This window comes from Colius striatus, chromosome Z (assembly GCF_028858725.1).
Source record: "Colius striatus isolate bColStr4 chromosome Z, bColStr4.1.hap1, whole genome shotgun sequence".
Lineage (NCBI taxonomy): Eukaryota > Metazoa > Chordata > Aves > Coliiformes > Coliidae > Colius > Colius striatus.
This window is the reverse complement of record NC_084790.1, coordinates 63,668,686-63,686,817: the sequence shown is the minus strand read 5'-3', so window position 1 is coordinate 63,686,817 and position 18,132 is coordinate 63,668,686. Positions and strand designations below refer to the sequence as shown.

Genomic DNA, 18,132 nt, shown 5'->3' with positions numbered 1-18,132 from the left:
ATGTATTTAAAGAGTGGCCAATTTCCAGTACTATGTAGGCTGGTAATATGTGCTGATCAGAAACAAAAAAATTGCATCATTTGACCGACTTATTTGTTTATTAGTCCCTGAGTCTGCTTTGACACTAGCCAGGACCAGATGCTTCTGGAAAAGACACGACTAACATAATGCAATTAGGGAATAACCACCACATATGGAAAGCTTCTTCCGAGCTCTGTCAGTTTGCAATTGGTTTATGGTCAATTAGTAGCAGAGGTTACATCCATAATACTGGAGTTATCTTATTTGAAGTGCCTGCAAGATACTCTTCTTACCTATAAAACATTCTCATCTTTTCATAGGAGTCATTATGGCAGAAATCTGAAATGCTCAGGTTTTTCGGCCATAATTAAATGTGTGTTTAGATCATTCAATGGTACATATGCTTGTTACCAGAAGTACTACATGAACTGCTTCAAGAGCATGGTTATGAAGCCCTGCAAACATACAGACTATCTTCTCTTTAGAAAGACAAAAAAAAAGGCAACAGTGGTAACTACCAGCGAGGAAAAGAAAGGTCTGCAGAAACAAGGAAAGAGCGAAGCTGGTTATTTCTGTTTTGAGAAAGTACAGAGAAGCACAACAAAACTCCACCTGAAAAGGCTCTGAGTTAGAGAAGCATAACTCATCACAGTTTTAAAAATGAAACTGATGTAAGATAGGAAACAAGCACGGCTAACATGAAAAAGCCTAAATTTGCAGGGAGTTTTGTTCCACTGATCTTGGCACAAACTTTGTTTTCCTTCCTTCCTTCCTTCCTTCCTTCCTTCCTTCCTTCCTTCCGAAATGTAAGACTACTTTTGTTATGTTTTTAGTATGCTACACTTCCAGGCAATCATTTCTACTCATTGAATCTAAAACAGCTGGTTCAGTGAGTTAGGCATCAGAGCATTAACATTTTCAGAAACCAAAATGGGAAATCTTTACAGTAAACTTCTTAGTTCAAGTATTAACAGACCAATCCATAGAGAAAAAAATTTAGAAACTACTTCATAAATGCAAAATCTACCTTGCAATTTTAAAAAGTATAGAATAACTAGTAAAAAAAGAGGAGGAATTCCATAATACAACTTGTTACCAGAAAGTTGTCTAAATAACTAAGTATGTAAGTTATATAGGCATATTCCTAGAAATCAGAGAAGAGTTTCTGTGTAGTATGTCACCAGCGCTACATTATGTGTCTACATGTTATGATCTCCAGAAGCTCTTGTGGGGCTGCCTTGATAAATAACAAATCTCATACAGCTTCATCTCAGACATCATCTAGTGATGCACCTTTCCAGCTCTTTAAACTCTTGTCCTGGTTTGAGCCAGGATAGAGTGAATTCCCATGAGAACCAGGAAAGGGCACAGCCTGAAGAGCTGACCCAGGCTGGCCAGCAGGTATTCGATGCCATCCTAACGTCATGCCCAGGGTACAGGTGGAGGCTGGCCGCTCTCTTCCGGGGGCGCGGGCTCTCGGTCGCCAGTCCGGAGCGGTCGCTCAGGTCGGGTCCCGGGTGGTGGGCAGCTGCGTCACTCACCAGTTTTCTTTGTAATATCCCCTCGTCTTTGTTATGGTTGTTCCTCTTCAATTTTTGAACAGTTTTTAAACTGTTCTTACTTCAACTTACGCGGGCTCTTTTACTTTTTTTCCTCCCTCTCCGATCCCCTCCGCATTCTGTTGGGAGGGGGACGGGGAGGAGTCGCGGGTTTTTTCCCCCTTTGCTCCGGCTGGGCAAAACCACGACAACTCTGATGTCTAAATATCCATTCCCTTGTATGGTACAGCTACCCCAGACACTACTCAGTTCCAGTCTGCCTGTGTGCTTTTTGAAGACACATACTTTTCTGACAACTAGACAAAAGCTCTTCTAATTAAGATATCCTATTTAGCCCAGGAAAGAGGAGCACCATACTTTCAATAACTTGGGCAAAGTTTCTACAGAGGTAAGCACATCTATAATTCAGAGTTTAAAGGTTTTAACAGTAGTTACAAACAACAACAACACCACCACAAGCGTCAGCTCTATTTCAGTCAGACAGCAGGAGGCATTTAAACAGCTAATAGGGCCTAGGATAGTGTTAGGTACCTGTACCTCCATTTGTCACTTCAAGAGTGTTTCTGGCAGTGTCTTCCTTCTGAACAAAATATTCTCTTATGGAGTGAAGTTCTACACTGAGCCCTTGTCTACACAAGTAAATGGTGTAGCTCAGTTTCTGGGAGTCAGGAAATTGGTGTAGCATAACTTCCACTACAGTTTAAAGATCATGGAATGGAAAGTGCTATACAAACATTTGGTAAGAATGTTCTATAATTCTGCTCACCTATTATGTAATTCCTTTAAAATACATAATCTCCAGAAATGTTCTCCCTACCTTTATAATGCTCTGACATGTTGACAGTGGCAAACCAACCAAACTGGTCCCATTGATTGACATGATCTGGTCCCCTATGTTCAGCTTCCCAGACTTTTCTGCTGGTCCTCCATGCATCATGTTGGCGATGATAACTGTAGGCAAAATGGATCCCCAGCCAGACTCCACAATCACTACACCAAGGATTTCTCCTTTTTGCTTTTCAATGAAAACCTGTGTCATAAGAAAAGTGTTTCATAGAATCATAGAATAGTAGGGTTAGAAGGGACCTCCAGAGATTATCTAGTCCAACCGCCCTGTAGAAGCAGGTTCACCTAGATCATGTCGCATAGGAACATGTCCAGGTGGGTCTTGAAGACTTCCAAGGAAGGAGACTCCACAACCCCTCTGAATAGCCTGTTTCAAGAAAAAGCTACCTCACATCTGTGGCACTGACTATCAACACACCTCTCACCCTCACCCCGTGCCAACATTCATACAATCAACAAACATACTCCTTACTTGCCACCTGCCTTCCCAATTCAAAGGCAAACCAAAATAGTGTACACATTTAACTAGATTTCATTTGTATACAAACTCAAAATAACTGGCACTATATAATACAGATTTTGCTTACTATGAAAACTTTCTTCTGCAGAAGAAATTGGAGTGGAAAAAGTCCTGGTGCCAAGGGCTTTGTCTGACATAGACACAGAGGGAGTGACTGCAAGAATTTATGACTGTGGATTGGAAAATCACCACCTGTGTGTTCCAGTGGTGCACTAGTTCATCTCTGTTAACCAAGCTGCAAATCCTTTCAACAAATCTAATTCTTTAAAATTTGTAATCAGTCGCTTTCACAAAGACCTGTGCCTCTATAAATTTTATACTGTTTACAGTATTCTGACAAATGTATTAATCCGTTGAAGTTCACTTTCAAACATGGCTGAAAAGGGTCCAGTAAAAGGAACAGAAACAGATAGTAAATCATTTCACTGCTGATAAATTTTAGGTTCACTGTTTGCCTTTGAAACAGAACTAGTGACAAGGTGTCCTACTTGGGAGGATACTATAGGCTCACTGAGGTAATGTATAGGAAGTATTAACGGTATTTTGATTTCTGCCAGCATGGGTCTGCAACAGGTACACAGCAGTTTAATGCTCTTCAGGAAAAGGACAAAACAAACCAAAACAAGATACATACATCTTTGCAGTTTTCAGATTTGGAGAAGTGAATCAGGTCATCATTGTACATGTCCTGGGTATTGAGCAAGTCACTGTATTCCTTCTGGCTAAGGTCTTCTGGGTTGATTCCATTTGCTCTCAGAAATTCCTGGTAGGCCACACTAAATGCTTGACCTATGGACTGTGCAATCAGCTGTGCCTGGAGAGTTCCCAGAGAAGAGAAAACGAAAAAGTGAAAACATTCTAACCGTCTTCCCACTGACATTTTCTATGTTAAAATTATACTGTAAAATTGGATATCAACTCAATTGAAACTACAAGCTACTGCAATCCAGTCTAAAAAATATTTGTGCTTTACAAATTAATTTAGAAGACCCCAAAAATGTCAACATGTGCATGAATCCAGCTTGGTAAGCAATTATAAATAGGATACATAAATAAAGCCATCCTTTCAGAGGTAACAGCTGCTAATATACAAGTAAAGATATACCCACTGCAGGGACTGTGGCTCACACCTACGATTCTTCCCACATGTGCAGATCCCAGATGGCTCTCCCTTCTAGCAGAGGCAATGCTTTTCTCTGACAAGCCAGAAGTGAAAATGAAAATGTCTACTAGAAAACACACAATGACATTTAAAAGGGTATTCCCTCCTTTCCTCACCCTCCTTTAAAAGCATCATGTCCATATTACATAGAATCATAGAATAGTAGGAGTTGGAAGGTACCTTTAGAGATCATCTAGTCCAATGGCCCTGCTGAAGCAGGTCCACCTGGATCAGGTCACACAGTAAGGTGTCCAGGTGGGTTTGCAAAACCTCCAGAGAAGGAAACTCCACACCCTCCCAGGGCAGCCTGTGCCAGGGCTCCCTCACCCTCACATGAAATAAGTTTTTCATTAAGTTAAGGAAAAGTGTTTGTGTTCCAGTTCTTGTCCATTATCTCTAGTTCTATCACTGGATATTGGCTGCTCCTACCTCAGTCTCAGATGAAAGAGGGAAAGGGCAGCAACTGGGGACTGTATACAGGCCTGGAAATGGTCAAACACACCTGACTCTCCACTCTGCTACCTCCTTCAACCTCCCTCTCTTACATTTCTTGTTTCTCTCCCTCCAGCTCCAATGAGTCTGTTACTTCCCCTTTCCTTCTCAGCCTGCCATTTGTGTGCATCTTCTTGTACCTGCTGCATTGCTTCCACTGTGAACTGTTTTACATTTGCAGCACTGGGAGACAAAACGGGTGCATGGCAGACACGGAGAAAGCTTGGTGTCACGTAATGTGGAGGAGGCAGCAGGGAACAGCAGACCAGAGGAATGCCTCCCTTTGAGGCAGTGACCATGGTCAGTAAGAGACAGGTAATGGACAGGAGAGGAAAGCAGCACAGCATGGTGCTGAAGACTGCTGTGCAAAACTGGATTAAGGACTGCATAGTGCACAGGAGTTGGCCATGATGTGCACCAAAACAGTCCCCTGGAGCACAGTGCTGGCTGTGTCCAAGGGAGGGAAGAGAAGAGCTCCACAACTGACAAGGCAGGCCTTGGGTGATGAATGAATACTGCTGAGGTTCATTTTTATACATGTCGCCTACCAACTGTATTTAAAGTTCAGTTTGGTCCTTTAGGAAAGGCTCCCAACCCTGAAATAAAAAGTTGAGTGTATGTTAAAGCAACTCAAACTAGCACTAAACCTGCTGATGAGAGCAGCATGATTGCAGGTGCTGAAAAGGACAATGTCTTGGAAGAAGGAAAGGTAACAATGATACGTACATGAGCTTTGTAACACAAACATGCTGTACTACTACACCAGATGTACAAGATCTTGCTGTCTTCCATTCTAACTCTTTCTTAGTCATTTGGGTATTAGAGACAAATTTTGCAAGCTATTTGTAAACTATACCAGGACTAAGGAGAACTGATATCACCTCCTGCAACTTCGGAGCATATCCCTAAGCAATGCTTTCACTGGATCTACAGGCATGTATGGTCCAGGACAGTATCTAATGGCATAGGGAGGATCATGTCTGACACAAATATGGTCTGATCCAAACAGACCACTGAAAGTAATGTCAGAGGTCCTCAAAAGCAAGCATAGATTCCAATTAGCCAAAGTATTAACAGTAGCCTGGGAAATAGCTCCAGGAAGTCTAGATCATAGCCAGAGCACCACACACTGAAGGAAGATAAGCCAAAGCCTCTGGCATCTGACAAATCAATTTTTGCTTTTTCAAATGACCTGTAAGAGAGCTAGCATGGTTGCAACTTGTGACTTGAAATTCAGCAACAGTAGCCTCAAAGTAGGCATGATATCAAGTGACATTAAGCCAAAAAGACCACTGGCTACTCTTTTAATTTTCACACCATTTTCTCAAAAGGCTTTGCTACACTGGCTTACATGTCATTTTGGGAAAAAAAAGAACCCACAATTTTTCCTGCTCGCTGTCAAAATTTTGGTAGAAACTTACTTCTATCACTGCTCTTTTCCTTGCTTATTAATCTCACCAGTGGGTCACATATGTACATATACTAAATAATTTATCCAGACACAGGCTTAGAACAGATTCATCATTACATAAAATCAGCTGCTTACTCAAGAAAACCTTCCCATCTCAAAGTTCTTCCAGGTACAAGGTAGACTGGAACACACATCAGCATTTTACAATAAACTGTTATCTGAATGTCTGAAGTAACATTCTACTGTTAGGAGGGCTTAGAACTGGTATTTTTTTTTAATTTTCACAAATGACTATGCCTAACTAGATTATGATCCTGACAACTACATACCTAGCCACTTCAATCTGATGTGTTTGATCTTACCTTTTAGTCGCTGAACTTTAAAAAGTGCACACTATAAGCAAGTTACATTGATTGTGAAGACAAGACACCAGGTCCTACATAAGGCAGTAGTAATCTGCACCACAGACTAAAATGTACTCAGCTGTGCCTCTACTTAGCATACTTCAGGATTGTTGGATTTACCAACTTTCTCTGCTGGCTTTTTGAAATGATGTCGGCAACTACTCCCCCATACAACTCTCCTCTACCTCCAAAACAAAAATCACCTTTCTAATATGTACAGATTGGTCTTTGACAGGAGACTTGGAATTAGAATTTCCCTAGGAAAATAAGCATCTTGGACATCCCAGAGACTTTCACTCTCACATGCGGAATCTCCAGTGGTATTTGTAAGCTGTAGCAACTGGACCCTTCTTTCATTGTTACTGGAAGGCACTGTAAGAGCTTAAAAATGGGAAGCAGTTATATAAATCACTATTTTCTGAGTAAAACATCAGGTCCAAACATGCAAACAGAAGGCAAGTTCCTCTGCTTAGACTAAATATTTGGTTGCAGTTAAAGCACAAACAGGACCAACTTCAACTTTAAGCCTACTAAAATGTGCTTACACTTCCACCCCTAGAAAATGACAAGACAGTAATTCCTTACATCCTCGGACTCAAAGACGTGGCAAATCATTTTGTACTGCCTCTTTCCATCTTGGGAAGGGTGAGATGCTTCCACATTATCCTGGGAGTTAGACCGTGGCATTCGCCTACGAGCCATCAAAACCACTATGTTTCCAATATCTGCAATGTAAGAAATAGTGCGCAGGGGATGGTCCATCATGGTTTCCTGGGAAACACAAAAAACCAACATGAGCAGCTGTTTCAATAAAGTTCTTCTTGCACACCTAAAACTATTATGAAAACAAACAACGGCAACATAAGACCTTGATGTTAAGTGAAGTCTGTAATACCTGTCACACAGGAAGAGAGATGAAACAGAAAACAAGACCTTCACTTTCCAAAACTAAAGCAAAGAGTGACTTTTACACATTAAAGCTGTGTTTTCTGTGGAAAAGCAGGCAAAGATCTCAGTATCAGAACCTGAATGCATGGACATGTCCATGTATGGACAAAAGACTGTGAACTTCAAATAACCACAACCAAATATTTTGGGCTGCTCTGGGCACAACCAATACTTGATGCACCACATCTTGTAAGAAATAAGCTGACTGCAATTTGCTTACCTGCAAATCCTAATCAGTTCTATTGTCAGGCACACCACAGTAACTGCACAGCTGTTGAACATTTCTTACTAGGAAAACTCTGGAATTAAATGCAAGAGCCAGCACTTTCTGAAGAACAAATTTTGGCAGGCTGGTGGAAATCTACTTCAGTAGCCTAATACTGCAACACTGACAAAAGTGTTTTTGTCATACCTGTGTGTCTGCATTCAGTACTTTTATTCTCTGTGTAGAAATGAAGAGGTCCACCTCAGTCATGGGTTGAGATTCACCTTCTGGAGCCTGCAAATAAATGGATTAGAGTCAAACACATACGTTAGGTAACATACTTAATAGTAATGTTAGTTCATGAACAGGGGTGCACTAAAACATGGTCACCAGAACAGCAATGCAAAGATAGAGTATTAGACTGCAGAAGCTAAACACAAAGATATGGAAACTATACACATACATATGAAAGTGAATTGGATATTATTTGAAAAATTGTTAACCGTAGAAAAGCTTCCCTAGTATTTTTCCTGATTCAGTAGAATTGTGCTCCACTGCAACATGAACTAGATGAAAGTTTCAGGAAAATCAAAATTATTCTCTCATTTTCGCTGCACAACAAACACCACTTTAAAAAACTTTTTCCCATGAGCCATTGAAAGGCCTAACAGCACCTCTTGCCTGAGAAAATTCTATATGGGCTAACAGTCACTGCCAAGACCAACTGACAAACCTGTACCACTGGTGGATACAGTTTCAGCAATTTGTAATGCAGTTCTGGTGAAAAGACCTTCACAGTCAGACAACATAACACTCAAGCACTAACCCACTGTAGAAGTCATATTTGTTAACAGAAAGCAAACACTTGTAATTTTTTAAAAAATTAGGTTTGTTAAAAGATACTGAAAAACTCCATTAACAAAACTTAGCACTGAGTCAATCTCAGCGTAATACTGTGTGTATACACATAAACTTTTTTCTTTTTTTGCATCCAGCAATTTGACACATCTGTGAATCAAACAAAGCACTCTTAGAGAAAGATGAAAAAAGAACACTTAATTTTAGCCTATCATTTTATGGAGTTAAACCTTTGCCACATCGGTCCTGTTTCTTTAGTAGTAACCATTTGACAAATCCAATCTTTACTCATTTCTAACTTGAAATGGCTAATGACAAGCAACAAAAAATGGTCAATCAGGCAACCAATTTCAAGAAATGTCAACTTCCATGGTGGCTCAAAAATAAATCTAAAAAACCCTTGCTGGATGCAGAAAATAAAACACAAAGTCAAAAGAAAGGCAAAAAAACTCTCAGAAAACAAAAGAACAGGCATAACATCAAGCCGATGGGAGTTTGTACTGCACCTTCTTCCTGCTTTTGGCTAATTTCTGGGCCATCTGCTTAGCATGGAACAAACAGAGACAGGAGAATAGTTAGAGAAGGACTTACAGAGACTCCAACTCAAGCAGGAATCTGCCTGCTAGTGCCAGGGCTCACAGACTACTAGCTGCTCTAAATTAATCCCTGCTTGGATTCATTTTGCCCATTCACTTTGGGTTTAAAAGAAAATTGAAATTTTCATGTTTACTACAAGTACTTAAAAAAATGAAAAGAAACCACACCAGAAGAGTCAGGAAGAACACGAAAGGATCCCTCCCCCACCTTCCCCTATTAAAATGTTACTGACAACCAACAAAGGGGTTTTTTTTAAGGGGGTGGGAGGTAGGATGGTGGGGTTCTTGGTTGTTTTTTTTAAAGGAAAAAAAAAATTCTTCCTCTCATTTACAGCTGTGTAAACCATGATGTAGTTCTTTTGAAGTAACACCAGTGTAAAGTGTGAGAGAATAATTTTAACCATTATTATTCCATCCTTTTAAGATCTAAAACATTTAGATTCAAGTTTCCTAATGCTCTCACTCTTCAACAGTCTTCAAAAAACAAACCTATCTAAAACTACACTACTTTATCCTGGAAAAACAACATGAGAAAGTAACTTTCACCCCCATTTTCCCCTCCTTTGGTGAAAATACACCCATAGCAATGTTGGCATTGCATATCTCGACAGCATATTTGCCTGTGAGACCTGCACAAAGGTTTAATATGCTACCATACTGCCACATTGCTTTCAAGAAGGTGGTGGAGATGTACTTCAGTTTCAAAAACACTTGAAAATGGGTCTCGTGTCATTAAATAGATTAATTGATTTAGATCCAGAGAGAAATCAACTCATTGCAACAAATTGATTCCTTATGCGCTACTACTATGACAAAATTAATTCAAAGGTGAATTGAACTTATGGACCTGCTTACGGAACAAATACTCACTGAAGTGACAGATATCCTTTTACTTCCAACAGTAAGAACCCTTTAGATAAATAAATTAACAGGTGTTCCTGTAGTGGGGAAAGGGCTTACTATTGCAGGCATCTTTGAGACTCAAACCCAACTACCTTTATGATGAACAAAAGGGAGGCCTGAATCACAAGATACATCAAACATTTTATACTGACACTCATGACTTAAATCTGTCTGGTTTAAAGTCTGAAAGCAGTTACTGGAACTTTAGACCATGCTGCTTATTTACAAACATCAACATTCTCCCACTAGCTTTTAGTCACCTTTTTAAAACTAATAAATATTTGATAATCTGGTGATTGCAAACTAATGCAAAACCAATTAGAACTTCCTCATGTTGTAGGCTCTTCATTTATATTATTTTACCATGACACTCAGAAATAATATACTTATCTCAAATAACTGCTGCTGCAACATACTGGGCAAGGGGGAGACACTAATGAGACAGAGCATTTAAATTGCTTTCTAAAATCAAGCTCCTATTCAGACAATTTCCCCCCTCCCCAACTTTACAGAATGATGGACCTCACAAAATAAGAAAAACACAGGATAAAAAGAAGAAAAAGAGGTGAAAAAAAGGCCTTTGAACTAGAGGTAACAATGCAGACCCAAAGACTTATCAAAATATACTATCAATTTATTGAAAATTCTGTTCTTGAAATTGAGGTAGCAGTAATTTACTTTTTTAAAGAATGACTGTCAAATATTTCATAAAACTAAGGTAATGATATGGAATAAAAACTTTGAGCAAGTGATTTAATACTGCACAGAAATGTAACAAAAGAATTTATGGTCCATAAACCTGATAAATTAGGATAATTCTATGCAAGAAAATTTATCAGAGAAATCCTCTTGATCACCATGTTATTTTGCTAATCTAGATCAAAAGATTATTTCTATATTCTTCGAAAAAAATCACAAAGTACTTAATGTAAACAAAGTAGTTTTTATTTAAATTATACAGAGTCCAAGCTTTCCATTTAACTAAATGAAATGTAACTGTGTATCTAGTAGCAATTTCCAAAGCTAAAAGTTGCTAAAAAACAGTAAGCTTCCACTTTTGCTTCAGAGATGTCTTCAATATACCCAAGCCATTTAACCTATACAAAAAATACACTACAACTTAGTGAACACCCAGATGACACTGAGTGAACAAAATGTGCAGAAATATTAAACTGTTTCCAAATATGAGTTCCACCTTAATTACATTCTGTAATTAAACCAGTTGATATTAAAAAGCGTTCAAAGCTGCGACACAGCTCAAATCTGCTGATGAAAAATTAAAACAAAAGTTAATTGTTAGTACACATGTGAAACCTAGCAGCACAGATCAGCTGTGAACTGTAGCCACGAACATCAACTTTTTTACTGTTACAAGCATTATGGGTCCACTCCAAGTAAAATGTAAAAAGGTATTTCTTTCTGTGCTATCTGAAGAAATGAGGCTACAGTCTGAAAATGGTGAAACAGCTTTTCTATTACTAAAAGTACCTCCTAGTGGAAACAAGAAATGATTAATTTGATGAATACCTTCAAAGCGGTGTGTCAGTTTTAATTTAGTCGGATCTCACAGAGATGAATGCCTAAACAAGAAATCCCCAACTCCTACACTTTCAACCAAAGAGATACTTTTATTTTAAAGAAGAGGCATGGAGAACTGTTTTCAAAGTTTGTTGATATTCTACATGAATGAATATGTGGTCTGAACACTCTGCTAAAAAGGTATTATAGTGATTATTAAATTAAAAAGGAACACACTCATACGGAAGGAACGTGTACACAGCAAGCCTTAAACAAAGCTCTTCTCCCTTTTTAATGCTCTTCAAGTCTGTAATTTTAAAAAAACTCATTCTTAATTCATAAACTTTGTTAACTACAGAAAAATGTTCCATATGCAACACTTAACACACTCTGAAAACAAATATAAGTAAGGAACAAGTGTTACAGTCACTGTGCGAGTGACATTTTATGCATTTGAGCCAAGGGCCATTTTACGCACTGATGAATCTGTCAGCAGGAACTCTATCTGTTGTAACTAATTTCTCACTAAAAAGTTTAGCTTTAATGGCAATCAGCAATAAAATCAGCCAAAATCAACTCTAACAAGCCAAAGGCCCTAACATGTAAGGACGTATATTTACATTGCTTGAGTTTCGCCTCTGATAGATAATGCCAATCTTTCCTTTCAACCTCCAGTGATGCATCCCTCCTAGATTCAGCCTCACTGAAGCCCTTATTTATCTCTCTATCTCATCTTTAGTTTCCTGTGCATTCAAATCAGACAACTTTTCTACCATCCAGCCAAGCTTCAGGATGGAAAACACAGGGACTACTAAAGAGAGACACATAGCTTTACTTGCACCCAGAGCAGGAAAGAAGCAGACTCTTAAGAGAAAGTCTTCACTGTCTTTCTTTGGAAAGAACCCACCAAGCCCTGCCAGGGTTGAGAGAGCTGAGTGAAAAAACTTCTCAATAAATGTCACTGAGTCCAGAGTCTCCAATGAACATGGGAAAAATCATTATTTTTCAAAAGGTTCAGTAGTTGTTTAAGTTTGTAGGAACTTCAACAGAGATGGCAGAAGATTATTTATCTGTAACAAGCTACATACCTCCTCCTCTAAAATGCTAGAGTGTTAGTGCTTTTCAGAGACAAGGTCAATAGTTCTAGTTGGAGCTTTGCTGTGAAAGTTTCATACACAGATCAAATTGAACACCTGGCATAGAAAACATCAAAAGTAGTACAACAGCAGGAAGCATCAGCCAACCTCAATAGATAGCACTATTAGCCTTGCTGATAACTCGCTGTCTCTCCTCCTCTCTCTCTTATGCAATTGCACACAGAGTCTGAGTTGGAATCCAAAATAAACCATGCGAAAGAACACACAAACATTAAACTAAGGAAAACTTTCAGATGAGATTGTGTTGGTTAGCTGAACTAGCAGGGGATGAAGCTGTGTGTCTACCACACAGTTAGGTATGGGTAGAGGGAATATTGCAGCATCCTCTACAGCTGTGCAGTACTTCATCCACACACCTTAACTTCATTTGACAATGTCATTATTGTGACTTACAGTACAGCAGCATGCCCATTGCCTGTTGCAGCCTGTACTGACATCAGTGGGCATTTCTGTTTTCCAAACAGATTCCAGGATAATTTTTTTTTTTCCCCACACACCTTCATATCCTCACAGGCTTTTCTTTTATTTTCAAATCAGCTCACAACTGCTATATGGTGGAGAAACTAATATCCACAGTAGGGTCAAAAATAACCAGAGACATTACCACAGCACCAGTTCCATCAACGGCTAAGCCAAAAGCAGCTCCAGTGCTTACTAGTTATATGTAAACCTGTTTTCCCTCAACAATAAGCTAATATATAACATAGACCACCAGTCACTTCAAGCTCCAGCTTGGAGTACATGGCACAAGTATTACTGTATGGAATTAAAATGACCTGGTAACTTCTGAAAGCAGCATTAAACATGTGACTTACTTTGCAGAAAGAAAGATGAGGCACTTAACCTTTGTGAAATCACAGATAACCTCCCAGGAAAAAAACTACTGTACATGCAAGAAGTTAATATCCACAACCTTAAGGTACCCACATGAGAAGAAGCAGTAGTTATTCCTCACCTTGATCCTGCTGACAGCTTCCTGAGCCTGCATCATTCTCACATTTTTTGAGGGAGTTTTATCAGAAAGGAGTTGAGTCGAGCCAAGGTAATTGGCAGCAAAAATTATTCCATCAATTAAGTCTTCAGGATCACAAGGTCCAGGAACTATGATACAGGAAAGCAATCATTGAAGAAAATCATACTGAACCACAGCAAAACAGCAGCACTCTGACAACCTCAGGCACCTGATGACAGTAAATCCTCATCTGGAATGCTTCGGTTTGGTGTGATGACACAGCAACTAGTATTTTCAAAGGTACAAAACATCAAGCAAATGCTCTCAACATTGGGCTGACTCTGGCTGGACTTCCAGTGCCCAACAAAGCCACACTGTCACATCCTACTCCTCAGGTGGACAGGGGAGAGAAAATATGATTTGCTCATGAGTTGAGACATGAGCTAACATGAGTTGACAGGGAGATCACTCAGCAACTACTGTTACGAGTGAAACAGATTCAACTTGAGGAAATTAGTTTAATTTATTGCCAATTAAAAGTCAGAGTTGGATTATGAAATAAAACCAAACCTTAAAAAAAATCTTCCCCCTACCTCTCTCATCTTCCCAGGTTTAACCTTACTCCTAGGTTTTCTCTATTTCTTCCCTGCCAGGAGCACAGAAGGATGGGAAATGGAGGTTATGGTCAATTGTTTCTGTTGCTCCTTCCTCGTCGCAAAGAGAATGGTCCACATTTTTCTCGTGCTCCAGTATGGGGTCCCTCCTATGGGAAATAGTCCTCCAGGAACCTTGTGAACAGGGGTTCTTCCCATGAGCTGCAGTTCTGCATGAAGTGCACCAGCATGGGGCCTTTCCATGAGGCACAGTCCTTCAGACTGTTTCAGTGTGAGTCTCCTAGGAGGTCTCAAGTCCTAACTGAAAATCTACTTGCAGCATGTGCTCCTCTCCATGGAAGTCACAGACAATGCCAGCAAACTTGGTCCAGTGTGGGCTCTCTATGGGGTGCTTATAGCCTCCTTTGGGCATCCACCTGCTCTGGCGTGAAGTTCTCCCTGAGCTGTAGGTGGGTCTCTGCACCCTCGTGGCCTCCATGACTGCAGGGGCAGGGACTCACCATGGGCTGCAGGGGAATCTCTGCTACAGCACCTGCAGCATCTCCTCTCCCTCTTTCTGCACTGACCTTGGCATCTGCAGGGCTGTTTCTCTCACCTATTCTCAGCCCTGTCCTTGGGCTGCTGTTGTGCATGTCTTACTCCCTCCTGCTTAGATACATTATCCCAGAGGTGCCACCACCATCACTGGTGGGCTTAGCCTTGGTCAACAGTGTCTGGCATTGGCTCTATGGGACACGGGGGAGCTTCTGGCATCTCCTTGCCATGGAAACCCAATCAAGCATCTCCCTAGCAAAAGCTGTAATTCTTAATCCAGCCTGTCTCTAACAATACCTCATTCTTGCATGGGCAGGTATTATCCTGAAGCAAACTAATCTCTGAGTTTTTACTGTTACAAAGTGATAGACACGGTTACTCAGCTCACCCCTCACTTACCAAAACCAGCCTTGCAATTCTGAGACCAAAAAGTCACAAACAGAAAGAGAAAGGGTGAAATTTAGTAACAGTCATCAGTCACTTGCTCACTTGTGTGTTACCTGCAGTTAGTACAACAGGCAGAGGAATCTCTGCAAAGAATGCTTTACAGGTACAACACTTCTACCCTTGTAAAGAAGACTGATTGCTCAATTAAGCAACATATTTTCATGCCACAGACCTTTAAAAATCATTCTTAGCCTTAACAAGGATACTGAGATAAAATATAGAGTTAAATAAAAATGTTGCTAGATACACAGAGTACAGGCTCTCTTGTTGGCAAAATACTTCTTAGTCCCATAGATTCTTAAGGATCTGACTCCCATCAAGCTCTGTGGAAAATTAGAGGGTGGTCAAGTGTTCAGTACCCAACAATGCAAATCCTTACAAAGCAGCATTCAGTGTTTGGCAATTTGGTAATATAAACACTGTATATGAAAAACCATTCTATTTTACATCTTCCTGTATGTTAAAATTGTCATGATCCTAAACGGAGGGTGGTTAACCTAAGAAGCTTGTAAACTTACAAGCAAGGAAAAAAAAATGATGTTGCAAACAAGAAAAAATCCACATCATCTTAAAGAGTGCTAATGGTAAAAGTGTCCACATTTTATCACAAAAAACCCAAACTGGTTTAAGCTTGCTTTTTTCCCCTCTAAGAACAAAGCAAAATTTCCACAATATCAGAATTGAGCTTTTATTAGTTCAAGGAGTGTAAGGTGATGAGGTTTAGAGTTTAATATTACTCAGAATGCCAATTAAAGAAGAAGATATTTACAGTCCCTCAGAATGAGTATAGGTAACTTTGTCCCCAAAGAAATGAAAGTCATTATTAAGACTAAAACAAAAAAAGAAAGAGCTGGAGATAAACATCATACTGCAACTACACACACAGACAATAATAGATACATAAATCTTATGAGCAAGCTTGTCTCCTTTACAGTTTCTTAAAATATGAAAACTTATGAATCATAATTTTAAGACGCTCATCTCCAGTGTGCAGATTTTGTTCAGATACTACATATTTGGAAAACTTTCAAAATTAAGAAGTCACTTGCAAGTACCTGATCCAAAGAAATGTGGAAAATTTCCCTAGAGAAATTAATGCATCTGGGAGTCATACATATTTGCACACTCTTCCAGTTCTGAAACCATACAGCAATTTAAGTGTTGCAATTTGTTACTTCACATGTCAAGGCCATTTTCCCACTTCACTATAAAGGGTATAAAACCCTTTATAAAACTATTTCTGATTAAAACACAAACCTCATAAATGTAGACTGACAAAACTGTAGAGTGGAATCCCAGAAGGAAGTATATTAAACCAAAAAAAATTATGGGCTCTACTTTTGCCAGAGCTGGACATACAGAAAGTATTGCTTTTTTTTAAGACTTTATCCAACCTATTACCTCTGACAATGAAATTATTACCTGAATGAGAATGTAGTATAAGTGTTACTAAGTTTTTCTTGGACTGCTAGTGCATTAAAATGGAAAATTTTTTATTTCAGGGAATTTTACACTGGATTAAGATCTAAGAAAATCTTAGTTTACAAAATCTTATTTTTTAAGGAGGGGAGGATTATTTTAGATAGCCCTTGAAGGAAAGGGCTACCACTAGGAGATGAATTTCAGTTCTAAGAGAGATTCTTCATTGCCATAAAATTCCAAAGTGCAGAGAGTTTCAAAACAACATATGGAGTTTACATTAGTTGACATTCTAGCCACAGAATCCAGACTATGCAGCCTATACACTGAAGACTAAATCAATGACCAGGGTGCAGTCTAAAGTGAATGACCACACGTGTTTAACCACAGCACAATGCAAAGCAATGCAAGGAGTTCCAAGACAGTCCAAATGATGTATCACATCAACTGTATTCCTGGCATTTCATCAAGCGTATGGAACAACTGCTGCCAGAGGCAAAAAACCCTAAAGACATTTTGTATTTTCTGCTTCTGTCACACTCTCATAACAAAATAATTGGGGTTTATGGCATGCAGCTTTCCTATATACACAGGATGCAGGCTCACACAAAAGGTAACAGCAGTTCGTGTAACAGGGAACTTGCTTTCCCCCATCATTCTGAATAAATTCAGCACTGGTAAGTGCAACCTTAATGCTAGGAGAGGAAGTACTATTTAATTAGAAGACAAGTAGCTGCAAGGAAGTGTAGATTTGCTCTGGCAGGCCTGACAATTAAGATAATTGATTCAATCCTGCTAATTAATCCAAGTAAGGGTAGATTGAGCCTGCCAATTGAAATTTGTGCTGAAAAGACCACTACAGTCTTCTTGCCTAGCTTATTCTCATTGTCAACACACACATTCATATGTGTTGTGTAAATACCATTAAAAAATCAGTGGCTTTTTAAACAATACTGATAAAAAAGTCCAGCAGAACTGACAGCGAAATTACAAAAGAAACACTAAATAAAAAAAAAACCTCCATGTTTCTGAGCTTCTGAAACAGCACAGTAGGATTTACCTCAGGTTGTGGACTGTATGCAATTTAATCTAAATCTGTATACCCAACTCCATCAACTTTTATATTCAGCAAATAAAAATAAAATTTTATACATTATAAATATTAGAGCATTTGGGATATATAAAAAAACATTCAGAAATTGTAGAACTACCTTACCTTCAACATAGGTTGGAAACGAAGCCAAGCTTTTTCTGGACTGCAATTAAGATAAAAAGGATTTCAAACAGAACAGAGCACACACAGATACGCATTAAAAAGTTATCCATGCCAAAAAAAATCAAAAGTAAATTTGTCATGGTTATTAGCAAAGGAAGATCATCACTTGTTATGATTACATTTAGTATTTCAAACTCTAAGCACCTACTAGAGTTAAATTCAATGTATTCTGTTTGTGTCTTTATCTATCAGGTAACAGTCTAGGCCCGGTTTTCAGTTACTTGTTGGTGTTCGACAGTATACTAACTGTGAACAAACTAAAAAAACCCTGACTTGCAAATGTAAATACA

The 18,132-nt window shown here is 39.1% G+C and overlaps 1 protein-coding gene across 3 annotated transcripts in view; it reads right to left on the bottom strand.

Annotated features, from left to right (window-relative positions):
* APBA1 (amyloid beta precursor protein binding family A member 1) overlaps nucleotides 1–18,132 on the bottom strand; it is a 92,280-nt gene that overhangs the window by 6,905 nt on the left and 67,243 nt on the right. For all 3 annotated transcript variants that reach the window (XR_009820839.1, XM_062018060.1, XM_062018059.1), the window contains exons 4-9: nucleotides 17,783–17,822; nucleotides 13,556–13,701; nucleotides 7,776–7,862; nucleotides 7,001–7,186; nucleotides 3,581–3,760; nucleotides 2,398–2,610 (exon numbers count right to left, since the gene is read on the bottom strand). Coding sequence is in view for 2 of the 3 variants with exons in the window: in XM_062018060.1 (XP_061874044.1) it covers nucleotides 2,398–2,610; nucleotides 3,581–3,760; nucleotides 7,001–7,186; nucleotides 7,776–7,862; nucleotides 13,556–13,701; nucleotides 17,783–17,822 (852 nt within the window). In the remaining variant the exon portion in view is untranslated. The remainder of the gene's footprint in view (nucleotides 1–2,397; nucleotides 2,611–3,580; nucleotides 3,761–7,000; nucleotides 7,187–7,775; nucleotides 7,863–13,555; nucleotides 13,702–17,782; nucleotides 17,823–18,132) is intronic.